General features: G+C 38.1%; 1 protein-coding gene across 1 annotated transcript; it reads right to left on the bottom strand.

The window, feature by feature from the left end:
* Window positions 1-308: 308 nt before the first annotated feature.
* LOC111150368 (serine/threonine-protein phosphatase 4 regulatory subunit 3B-like) lies at window positions 309-2,906 on the bottom strand. The gene is made up of 2 exons (XM_022507809.1): window positions 1,156-2,906; window positions 309-996 (listed from the first exon to the last, which is right to left on the bottom strand). The coding sequence occupies exons 1-2, from the start codon at window positions 2,904-2,906 to the stop codon at window positions 309-311; spliced, it is 2,439 nt and encodes an 812-aa protein (XP_022363517.1).
* Window positions 2,907-13,521: the final 10,615 nt, after the last annotated feature.

Consider the following 13,521-nt stretch of genomic DNA (forward strand, 5'->3'; position numbering starts at 1 on the left):
CCTAGAACAAAACTACATTCATTTATATTATCAACCTGTTTCCTTCCCCCAAACTAAGATTTTTTTCTTGCGAAGTAGTTATCATTCAGGTTCTGGTTAGTTTTTTAGTTTAGTTCTTTTTCTTTCCTTTTTTTTTTTAGGAATTCTGTGAACTTTGGTTTTTACAGAACTAAACCATCCCATCTTTGCTACTTATTGTATACTTAGAAGTTCAAATTAGAAAGCTTTTGGATTCAGACTTTTCAGCTAATTGACGTTTACTGAATATTCATAGAATTTAGTATTGTTGAGGGTCTCGCATAAAGATTTTACAGGCTAAGATGTGGTCTCTTCCTGGGAGATGTTTCATCTTCCTTATCTTTTTCATCATCATTGGGATGATTCGCTAAGCCAACAGTGCTGCTACCCCGCAGGCTACGTGTTCCATTAGCAGCAGCAGCCGGATGGGATGAGGTGGGTTTGTAGCCCCCTGAGGATGATCTTTTAGGAGGAGCTACCTTGTCTTCATTTTCCTTTGTTTTTTCAGTCTCCATAAATTTGAAACCATCTTGAAAATCATCTTCCAGTGGCGGCATAGTTGCTTCTCCTTCCTCTGAATTTCCTTTAAAACGCTCTTCTTCCTTCTTGTCCACAACTCTGGCACTCCTGCGAAGTATTTTACTATGCAGGATAGAATGTAAATTCTTCCGTATTTGATTCTGCCGGTCTTTTTCTTGTTCATATTTAATCTTCAATCCTTTGAATGTCTGGACATATTCAATCGATTCAAGTGCCTTATAAAACTTTTCAACTATATGTATAATAAGAGATTTGATATTTTCCGCTCTTATGTATTCAAACAGCTCAATAACAGCTGAATTCAACATATTGTACCGAGTTCCGTTACCCAGAAGAGCTTTGACAACTGGCTCAAAAAGATTTCCCTTGATGATGTAACAATTATAAAGTTCATCTTTAAGGCCAATCATCCTTCTCATAAAGCGGAGCGCACTCAAGACCAGGAAAGTGTGCTTTGAATTCATCAAGATCAAGACTCTTCTTAGCAAGTCTTTGCTCAAAATATAATTTTTTATGTAGTATGTGTGATGTTGCACACAAAATGTGAGCAGCTCTAAAATTAAAGAAAGCAGCTGTGCTGTTTGATAATTATTGAGGCAATGTGTGTTGTTTCTGTCGGATCCAACTTCACTATCCCTTTCACATATATCTTCCGAAGTGGTGGCAAAAAGTGGTGCTATGAAGTTGTGTATACAATGCTTGTAGAAAAAATTTAGGAATTCACTTCTTTCACATTTAGTAGATGTTGCGTGCATGTTTTCTGGATCAAGAAGAGTACGAAGAAGTTCCATTAAATGAACAGCACCTCCTAGCTCAGGATCAGTATCGCAGATCATTTGCTCAATGACTAAATTAATGAAAAGGTTACCGTCTTCACTCTCCTGAGCTTCTTCCATGATAAATTCTCGAATCATGGATGGACTATACTCCACAAGATAAGTAAATATATCAGTAGCAGCTGACCTTATTTGCGAATCCTCCATGCTCATTACGATTTTAAGAACAGGAAGAATTCCCAATTCTGTCAGTGTTTTGAACAGAGCATCCTTCTTTGGAGGCTGTAATGTCTGAGAAAATGCACAGAATTCCTTGAAGAAAAGTAGCAATTCACGCCGTCTATCATCATCTATAGCCGCATTCTTTAACTGTGCGAAGACTTCAGACAAAAAGTTATCATCCTGCAGCATGCTGACTATCTCAACCTTGTTGAGGAAAATAAAAGTTGTAAGACTAGAAAGAAAGTTCTCTTCATACATGGATGGTGCCGGCAAAAGTATGTCATAGATGTACTGTATCCTATATGTCTGATTTATTTTTTGCCTAAGTTCACCGTTTGTTATTGGTACAACTTCCTTGAACCTTGCATTTTGGGTCAAGAATTCCCTATGCCTTTTTGGCTGAGCCAAAGCAGGGTCATATTCAAGACATCCCACCACATCCATGATACACTCAGCAGAAAACATGATCTCAAACAGAGCTGTCTTGTTAAGGAATAAGATGCCTTTAATAATTTCATGCAAATGATGTAAGCCTGCAGTGTCCCCTAGGTCCTCACAAGTGTGGAACAGCTGCAGCAAATTTTTAATATAGTTGTCATTTTCTAAGATCAGAGCCAGTCTCTCCTTACGGATCGGTGAAGCGAGAACCGAGGTAATGAAGTCATCGATCTCTTCAAGTTTACAGAGTTCACAGTTAGGCAGGTCAAACACATTATTGGTTTCCAGGACTTCATGCAGTTGTTCCTCTTTGGATTCCTCCAAGAGATCTTGCGTGATTTCGATGGATGGGTCTTTTCCCTGAACGTGGCAAATTTCCTCCCAGATCTTGTGGCAACCCTCAGTGTCCTGGAAACTTAATGCCACACCATGGTTCTCTGCTTCAGACCAAATAATCAGCGTTTCCTGTGGTTTCTGATAGGGCGTATTTGAATTTATCTTTGATTCCAAGATTAGTGAGGCCTGGGAATCCGACCTAACGAGCAGGGACACGCCCTGGTGGCGCTTCACATAAATAGAGGAGACGTGCCCGGTGCCGAGATAATCCCATTGTTGGTCCTCGTTCAGTGAGTAGACTTTTACAAGATAGCGTGTGTCGGCAATGGCGACCGCTGGCTTCCCGTCCCCAGTCTTGGTCTCGGTGTGGGGGGCCGCTGGGTCACATATGCCCGGAGTCGACTGTAGTTGTCGCTGTTGTGGCAGCGACCGTTGCTCAGGTGGCGGGAGGGGAAAATTACGGTGGAAGATGGCAGAGAAGTAGCGTTCAGGTGGACGCTGGCGGTTCCTGAGGTCTGCAGAGTTCCCTCGAGTCCCACTTTCTCTCACTTCCATCTTAGGTTTCCCTCTCTCCATTTTGCCCTCGCATATTCCCTCTTAACGTGGGTTTACGGAGTGAGCCTTTGGCTTGCTCCTGGTCGTCTGGGAAAGCCTCGACAACAGCAGGATTCTTATGATTGTCGCAGGATTCTACCCAGCTGAACATTCTAAATGTGTTGAGGCATTGCGGCCAAGCTTACATGGAGGCTTAGTGATTAGAGCAAAGCACTGTTCTTTCCATTAAAAAAAAAAAAATCCAAAAAACAACAAAAAAAAACCCCTTTTGTTCCCCAGAAGCATTTTCACTTAACAGTGAGTAGGAGACTTAGGACTTTAAACGAAAGAAAGCTGAATCACTTACGTTCTGACCAACTCAGCACCTTATTTCCTGATCAACACCATGTTGAGACTTCCCCACCCACCCCCGACCCACCCACGCATCCCCCACCCCTGAAAGAAGCAGAAGCCAAGTGAAGTGTGGACTATTACTGACAATCAGAGATCTGTAGGTGGGTCTTCTCCAGAAAGCCTGCCCTATGTATCTGCCACTCAACCCACCCTTGGGGGAGGATCTTGTCCCCAGAAGGAGCTGGCAACTTTCATTCTGTTCAGCTGGGCCTGAAGTGCCGTCATTTACTACAATGGGAAAACCTTTTTTCCAATTTATAACCACACTCTTAGTTCTTAGAGGAGTGGGCCAGAGAGAAACTGGGTTAAATTAGCTAAGAGTGTGTACTGCACATCACAGATCAATTGTTTTATTTATTTTCTTGATCATTACAGTGATAGTAACAACCACAACTAAGTAATAATACTTGAGTACTTATTAGTATTAGAGAAAGGTAATAACATAATTGATCACATTAAATACTTGACTACTTTTTATGTTCAAGACAATGTGACAAGAACTTTTATATCTTTTTGTACTTAATTTTCATGATAACCTAGTGATATAGCAATACTAAGGTTCCTTCTAAGATCAGGAAACAAACTTAGAGAAGTTAAATAAATTGCCAAAGGTCACACTCCTAGTAAGTAGAGGAACTCTGATTTGAACACATGTCTTTCTGATTCCAAAATTGGTTTTCTCAGCCATTGAACTATGCTAGCCCCTTCTTTTCTTAGCCTTCATTACATTTTATTTCACATTCCTTCCATCCATATAATTTGTAATCAACATAAAATTATCGAGAAGATGAAAGTCACGCACTTCCTTCTTTAGATCCACATCTGTGTATAGCCAACTGAAAAATAGAAGCTTGTATATGGCAACTTTGTTAAATATAATTTTAATAGTAACCAAGTTGATTTTTGATGTAGCAGCAACTTCTGCAGTTTTCTTTAAGAAAAAATTTTCCCCCAAACATTAACCCTGTTATTGCAAGGGAAAAACAGAAATGGGCCACGTCAAGCACATTTGGACTTGAAGAGCCTTGTTTCTAACTCATTTTACATAGCAGTGGAAATGTGTGACAATTCTCAAGTAGAGCACAGAAAAACTCTTTCACATACCTCTTTTGCAATGTCGCCTCCAGGAGATTACAGTACAGGAATATTCCCTGGGACACTACAGCTGGGGCACTTGGAGACCTGAATGGAAATGACAATCATTTCATGAGAAAACTCAAATCAATGCCAGGATACTGCTGGTTTAGAAACCTTTACCAATCACTAATAATACACATTCTTACGCATAAGAATTAATAAAATGACAAATACAAACACTGATATATGTACTTACTAGCTTAAAATTCCTGTCTTATTTCAGTGAGAGAATAGGCAAATATGTAATAACAATAATGACATGCATGCTAATGGTCCAATTTTTTTTTCTCTGCTGTGGTTATATTAAAGTTTTTATCAGAATCAATTATAATACTGTCAATTGTCTGAATATGCCCTCAGGTTTCATTCTCTGAGAGGCATTCAGCACAAATCTGTGTGTTCTCACAGTTTCATCACAGGGAGTTTCCCTTAGGCCAATTAAGGTCCCTTTATCTTTTTTTTTTTTTTTAAAGATTTTATTTATTTATTTGATAGACAGAGATTACAAGTAGGCAGAGAGGCAGGCAGAGAGAGAGGGAGGTAACAGTCTCCCTGCTAAGCAGAGATCCCAATGTGGGGCTTGATCCCAGGACCCTGAGACCATGACCCGAGCCGGGGGCAGAGGCTTAACCCACTGAGCCACCCAGGTGCCCCAAGGTCCCTTTATCTTAATTAGGTTAGCGAGAATCTCTTTGCAGTCAAGAAGAGTCTCAAGTCCAAATTTCTTGTTGCTATTTCTGTGGTAGATTCTCTCAGGCCCTGTCTTATTTGGTTTGGGAAGTAGAACAATGCCCTTTTTTGCTTCAGTAATTCTACCTCCCTAAGATTATGATTTTATTGTTGTGTTGTTGTTTTACAGAGAACATATAAATATGAATATATATGAATAACAAATGCCATGTTCTAGGAGCTATGTAGTCCCTTTTATAGGTATTATTTATTTTTTATTTAATGCTCATACAATAATGGCCTGAGGAAGATACTATTACTACCATATTAGAGAGGGAAAAAACTTAAAACTCCAAAACTGAATCATACGTTTGGTTCAAACCTCTGCAGTAAGTGATATTGCTAGGATTTGAAAGTAGGCCTATATTATTTCAACTCTCCACTTCCCTGCTCCCAATATACAAAGCTTTCCCTTAGACAGTGCATAAATTGTTATAGCAGATGTTTATAACAATTGTGATTTTTTTTTATCCCAACTATCACTGCTATTTGATGTTTTTCTGTTTTATTTTGTGAATGAAAATCACTGAGGCCAGTTCAGAATTAAAATAGGTAGATTTAATGTTAAGACTCTGGATTCCTCTTCTGTTTTTGGATGCCTTTCTCTTTCATGCTTCCTCCCCATGACCTGAGAGTAGTTAAGAAGAAGTTCTTGAGGATTCTGCCCTGAAAATAGTTTTAGATAAGGACCTTATAATTCATTCATATTTTATGACTACTAAGAGCATAAGTTTTATATTTCTCAGAGTTATTTTAGAAAATGATAAAGGAATGAGTCTACATTTCTGAATTTTAAGGATAAGTAACAAGCCATATATATATGGTATATATATATATATATATATATATATATATATATATATTTATATTTCTCGCTTAGATATCTAAGTAGTCTATCCATAAGAGGAGAGAACATTTCACAGAGGGAAGAGCAAGGTGATTTTTAATTTTATGAAATAGCATTAGAAATAGAATTATTCAAAAGTATCTCCTCTATGGGGCGCCTGGGTGGCTCAGTGGGTTAAAGCCTCTGCTTTCGGCTCGGGTCATGATCCCGGAGTCCTGGGATCGAGCCCCGCATGGGGCTCTCTGCTCAGCAGGGAGCCTGCTTACCCCTCTCTCTCTGCCTGCCTCTCTGCCTACTTGTGATCTCTCTCTGTCAAATAAATAAATAAAATCTTAAAAAAAAAAGTATCTCCTCTAAATTTTTCAACTTCAAAATCATTAGCGAAAAACACCCATGTATGTTCTGTATAAGCTCTCCAGGTAACTTATTTCATGGAATGTTGCCCTTTTTTGGCTACAATCACCACTAATTTGGAAATCTGAAATAATCTCCCCTGGCTTCTGCCTTTACTCCCACTAGTATATTGTCAGTACAATAGCTGGAGAGGACTCATTTAAAACACATTGTATTCTCCAACTCCTCTGCTCAAGATCAATGTGTTTACGCCTTAGAATAAAAGCCAAAGTTCTAACTATGGTTTATGAGGCCTGGCCCCCTTGACCAATCTGAGGTCTTCCCTTATCGTCTCTGTCTCTCTTCTTTTGCTCCAACCGCACTAGCCATCTTACTCTGTCAGAAGCACACCAGGCACACTCTTGCCTCAGGGCCTTTGTACCTGCCTTTCATCTGCCTGGAACACTAGTTTCCAATATCTACATGGCTCAGAGCCTTACTTCGTTAAACCATTTATTCAAAAGCCCTTTACTTCAGTGAGACCATCCGTAAGTACCTTTTTTAAAATCGAAGAGATCTTCTACCCCAACCCATCCATCTGTTTTCTTTGATGTATCTTTTTTCCATATCACTTAGCATCATCTGAATATTTTGTACTTCATTTGTTATGTTTTCTGCAACCAGACTATCAGTTGTTTGATGGCTCTGATTTATCAGCTCATTTTTCTCACTGCTGTGTGCCTAGCACTCTCCATAAAACATGATATATAGTAGTTTCTCAACAATTATTTATTGAATAAATACAAAAATGAATACATATTTTTTCTAGGATGATTTCCAATAATCTACTTAGTTATTCTTCACAAAATTATGAGCAACCCCTATGTATAGGCCCTATACCAAGCACTGGGGATAAAATAGTGAATTCGAAATTTATTTCCGGGTATCTTATGGAGCAAATAAATAGTTTTAAAAGGAGATATTTCTAATTTACAGGATACATCTGGCATTTCCCCTGCTGCCCCACTCCCACTCTTCCTTTTTTAAAGATTTATTTTTTTTAGAGAGAGAGAAGTGTGCACACACGCAATGGAGGGGAGCAGGGGCAGCAAGAGAGAGAGAGAGAGAGAGAGAGAGAGAATCTCAAGTAGAATCCCTGCTGAGCTCAGAGCATGACGCAGGGCTCGATCTCAAAACCTTGAGATCATGACCTGAACTGAAATCAAGAGTCAGACACTCAACCAACTGAGCCACCCAAGGCCCCCCTAATCCCACTCTTTTGGATTGTTTTCTTCTTACTGATGGAGACCAGGGAAGCAATATTATCCTGTTTTAGGCTTTTAACTGTATGAAAAACGTTTATTCCAGTGAGACCATCCTTAAGTACCTTCTTTAAAATTGCAGAGATCTTCTACCCCAACCCATCCATGAAATATTCGTGTTCTGTCAAACTCTTCTTTCTAAATCTTGGGCTAAATCACAGCTTTTCCATCAACTCTCAGGTATTGAAAGAACCCTAATTTTCTAATATTAAAATTTCTAGTCCATTTCAAGCTTCTATCTAAGTCATGTCTTGTCCAAAACAAGTCCATGGCCAAGCCAAGGATCAAGAGATGGAGAAGTATGCCCCACCCAAGATGGGAAAATCATAGCAAAATTACATAGCCAAGGATGTGGGGTGGGTGGAAGGAAGGTTAAATGGGGACATTAATGCAGTGTTCCACAAGCTTGACTATAACAGCTGTAACTCAGAACTTTTAAAGGGCAAAGAGGGATATAAAGAATGTTAGGATGTGTGGATATTTAAAACTTATTAGGGGCGCCTGAGAGGCCCAGTCATTTAAGTGTCCATCTCCTGGATTCGGCTCAGGTCATGATCTCAGGGTCATGGGATCAAGCCCCTGTGGGGCTCCATGTTCATTGGGGAGTCGGCTTCTCTCTCTTTCTGCCCCTCCCTGCACTCGTGGTATCTCTCTCTCTCTCTCTCAAATAAATAAATAAATAAATCTTTAAAACCTTTTATTCTCAGCTGAAAACATCATCCTGTTATATGTGCATTGCAACAGTTCCAGCTACTATCTTTCCAGTGCTCAGAGGTAAGAACCACTTTAAGTGTTTTTTGGATCCACAGGCAGTTACTATTAGCACTAGCCAATTTTCTACTGAGTGCTTGGCTTCCTTGGAAGGTCCAAATCTTTTTGTCACATCACAAGGAATTAAAGGAGGAAGAAAAGAGGGGATTGAGGGTAACGTTGTTCTCTTGACCACAAGTACATTTTAGACTTTGACTTTCAATGCCATGCTCGCCTCTTTTTCTTCTGTTCCAATAGTTTACTTCTCAACTTTTTGAGTTTTGTTTTAAAATGTACAATTCATAGATAACCCCTCATTCTTTATCCTGATAGACCATATTATTTCCTGTTCCTACCTAGATCTCCACAAATAACACTAGCTGACTACTTACTACTTAGCTTACAACCATGTTATATAACTAATAGCAATGAGCATCATTTGGATCTAAACACCGCTCAGTGTTTGCTTAGAGGCAGTAATCGTCTTCATTTCTCCAGTGTAGCACTAGTTTTATTTATATCGTAAAATCTAAATTTTCACTTTTTTAGGCAGTAGTTGATTTTAACTTAGTATCTTTGCTTTAATTCCATTAACATTTAAAGGAGTGCCTTGAATACATTTGATTTTTTGTTGATATAATCAGATTAAGTTAGAGACAGAAAAAAAGTGTTTTCATGATAAGGGGAAATCTCAAACACCTTGGCTAGTATTGGTTTTGGATATATTACTACTTGAAGTGTGAAGATCTGGTTCATTCCTCCTAAAAAATAACCTTTTGTGTTTTGTCACTGCTAGGTGATTTGCTACCACTTTTTTTAGGTGGGAGAGCAGCCATGGCCGTGTAGGAATTTATTTTTGAATGCTGACCTTATTCAGAAAAATATAAAACCTTTGTTTACAGTTACTTAAAAGAATAATTTTTAAAATCTCCTAACTTAGCACATTTCTTTATCAGATATATAAACAATATATACAGCATCACATAAAACAAACATAAAAGGTTGTTGTAATCAACATGTATTGCATAACTTAAGTACAATGACTGTATTGTTCCCCGTGTCTTAAATGGCTCTTAGGATTATATTTTCCATGAAACACGACCCTGTAAAGTGAAATTTGGTAAGGTCCCATGTCTTATGATCTCCTATATTTGTGTTTGTTTGTCTGTTTGATTGGTTGATTACTGAGGGTAGGATACTTGTTGCCTACCCAGTAGATGCCATTAGCATCTTTTCCCCAGGTTGTAACAAGTCAAAATGTCTCCAGACAACTCAAAATGTCTCCAGACTTTGTCCCTGGGGGCAAAGTCATCCTCAGTTGAGATCAACTACTAGTAAATATTTTCAGTTCTCATCATCTAGTATTTAGAAACGCACAAAGTAGTTCAAAAAAGAAAAATTTTGCCATCCCCCTCTTTTCATGTCCAATGTAGTAAAACCAGCTTATTTGAACTTTTGTCATCCCAGATTTCTGTTAGCCAGGATTTCTGCACATTTATAGTGGAACGGTGAATGACATTAATTATCAGACCTCTCCCCCAGATAACTATTATGTGAATCTGTTGTGTTAGTGGCCACCTTCCTTTTGTCTCTTTTGTTTTCACACTCCTCTCTGCAAGTCCAGGCCCTTTAACATCCTGCAAGGCCTCACCTCTTCACACCCATTGTGAGTACCTCTTCCGCACCCTGCACCGACTCACCCGCCTTGAGTATTTCTTTCTTATGTGAGGCTTCTGCTCTTGCTACTTCCACTGACTAAAACTCCATGCCACGTGTTTCCATGTCCACCTCATCATCATTCACATTGCCTCTCAAAAGCTATTCCCTCTGAAGGTCTTCTCTCCCCACACAATCTAAGACAGCACTCCCGTCTCTTCTAAATGCTCTCTGGTATCACTCCATTTTAGCTTCTCAATAGAACTTTCCCAGTCTTATCACCAGATTTATCACATAAGTTGTTTACTCTTATTGTCTTATTCTACTCCCAACCCACCAAAGGCAAAGATGGGTCCAGGCCAGTCTTCTTCTCCCCTAGGAGACAATAGGCATTCAGCAAATATTTAATAGATGAGTACTTGAAAGAATGTGTAAAGATCACTTTTTCTACATGCCAAAAAGACATGGATAACATTTGTGAGAAATCATCTCCTTAAATGGACCTTCACTGAGATGTCATCGCCTGTCACTGGTCTGTGATTTTTTAACCCTGTTTGAAGTTCATAGTCATTTCTCCCTCTTAACTACATTTGTTAGTCTAACTACCAACATTTTCTCCTCAACATTAAGGTTCCATCCCAATTATCTTTCAGCAAAAACTCTTATCTAGTACTTCACCAAGAGAATAGACACCAACTCACAGCTCACCTTCCATTTTCAAGCAACTTTACTCATATGTTTAGCAATATCTACCTCTCCCTCTTCCATCTCAGAAAAAGGAGTGAGACTTCTCTTCTTCAAGAATCCCCTTGTATTCTGTGCTCTGCATATTGTGCCCTTTCTGGCCTCCCAAGACTTTCTGTGCCATAAATCATTCTTTCTATGACTTCAGTCTTTAAACTCTGCTTAGGAATCATTTCTTTTCCCCCTTCAATTAAATATGCTCTCATTTCTTCTATCTTAAAACAGTCAAGCAGATTCTCAAAACAAGAATCACATTCATAACTTGCATAATAACACTGGTAGTACCCTAAATTGAGAGTAAAAATGTTTATGTTCACTGCTGTATTCCCAAATTTCTATTAGAAGAGATTTCTATATAGAAGATTTCTATATAGAAGAGAGCCTGGTGCGTGGCAGGCATGCAGTATGAAGATTCATTCATTAACCAGCTTTTAACAATTGCCAGTGTTTGGTCTGCATGGCAGACACCATTCCAAGTGCTTCATAGGTGCTCTCGCTTAATCCTCATAATACCGGTATCATTATTAGTTTCACTTTACTGATGCAGAAACGGGTATAGCAAAAATAAGTAACTTTATTGAAGGTCATAGAGGCCCTGCTCTCTTAATCTCTAAGCATGCTATCTCTCAATTATGAATAGTTGTACCTGTAGCAAGAGATGGATAGAAATTTATGTATCTTCATCTATATCTATAGAAATGTGTGTGTGTGTGTGTGTGTGTGTGTGTGTGTGTGTGTATCTATCTGTATGAGACATGTATCTGTCTCTCCCCCTCTCTCTCTATCTCGACTGAATGTTTAACTTTAGAGTGCAGGTACTGCATTATATAAAAATTAAGTCCCTTGTTTTATTAAAATCTGTTACTTTAGTATGTGGTTTCACTAGCCAGATTTTTTTGAGTTATTTATTTCCTATACTACTTTCTGCATGAAGATAATAAGGTTAACAAACTTACCTGAGTTTCAACAGTAAGTAAACATTCAGAATTTAGTTCTGTACCCTGATAGACTCTAAAATCTGTGGTTTAAGTTCTTTGCTACACAGCATGTCACTTTTCTCATTTCCTTTTCTTTAAATAGATCCTGAAACTACAGTGTATACCTACCTTACAAAATCACAAGTTTATGATCTTAAGCATTTGGGGACAAACAAATATATGTCTCTGTATCTCCCTTTGTATCCCTCACTCCTCCCTTTTGCTCCATAATGGAAAGCATAGACAACAATTAGATATCATGTGCTTCTACTTCGTTATCTTAAGTATTTGCCTTAAAGTATTTGCCCCTCAAGTAGAAACATTCCTATCCTATTTATGACTTTTTGCTCTAGATAAAGAAAAACTAACCTGGAATTTAATTCTCCTGTTTTCTCACACCTGTGATGTATTGCTTGAACTTGCCTTCAGCAATATCTTACCCCTTTCAATTTTTACATTTTTTTCCCTTTCCAAGTATCTTTTTTTCCCCCTTTCAGTATTTCTTTCCATTCTGGACTCTTAAAAGATCTTTGTACACATAGGTTTTATAACCATTTGTCTCTCTTGTTTCAATAGGATTATTTTTTGGAATAATTGCATTATGGAGCCTGCCATTAATTTCCCAGGCTATATCTCATCTACTGAAGTTGTGTATATAGAAGCCCTTTTAACATTTTCCATTTGAGATTATTTAATTGATACCTATCTCCTCTCTCCCATACACACAAGCACATGGCATCCACAGCTAGAATTGTACTACTTAAACTGGATTTTTTAATGCTAAACAGCTATTTGTTTTGCTTTAATTCTAAAAGACCTCCAGGTAAGGAGCTTACTTCCATAAGTAATATTTTCTAGCATCATTCAACTTGCACCAATGGGACAAGTTTTTTTTTTGCCTTTTCTCTCAAATAAGCCTTCGTATTTTAATTTCTTCCTATTCTCTGTTCACTGATAAAGACAGAGAATGGAGTTCATGTATGTTGAACTGTGTTCTTTCATCTGAAGTTAAGGCCAGTCTTCTTCAGGCCAAACATACCTGACTTTACCATGCATTTATGATATCTTTTGTAACCAATTGCTAATCTGACTTTTTTTGTTGTGTTCTCTCTCTTCATAGCAACTAGTTGCAGCTGCATATCTCAAAGAGAAATATCATTCCAATATAGGACAATTCTAAATATCTTTTAAAAAGTCCTCCATTATTCTAAAATTATACCTATTTAATTATCCAGTCTGCATGTCGTATGTACTTATGTTGCCTTTAGTAATATAAACCTGTATTTCACTTTAATTCAACAATAGGAAAACGAGAGGAAGGGTGTGCTTTTTTTGCAATATTCTTGAAGTTGCTCTGGGCACATACTTATAGGAGTCTTTGCCATTTATTAAGAATAATCAGCAGAGAAAAGCAAAGAAAAATGATAAGGCATATCCATTCCCTAGGGCTCTAATGTTCAGGCTCCATTGGAGTCTCGAGGGTATTTTAACACCTAAGGCCTCTGACTATAAATCTGTCCCTCAGGTCTTTTCAGTTATTTCAGGGAAGTGTCAGTTGCTCATGGTACAAGAAGCAATTACCCCCGCAGAAAATAGTTCAAGGAAAGAAAGGAAGAAACCTACTTAGTGAAACATGGTACTGAGAAAAGAAAACTTCCTAAGAAAATAAAAGAGCATGTTAAAAAAACGTATAATGATATATATTTATTGTTTATCTTATAGTCACAAGAATAAATACATAGGGACAT

This window comes from Enhydra lutris, unplaced genomic scaffold, assembly GCF_002288905.1.
Source record: "Enhydra lutris kenyoni isolate GAN:26980312 unplaced genomic scaffold, ASM228890v2 scaffoldscaffold23, whole genome shotgun sequence".
Taxonomy (NCBI): domain Eukaryota; kingdom Metazoa; phylum Chordata; class Mammalia; order Carnivora; family Mustelidae; genus Enhydra; species Enhydra lutris.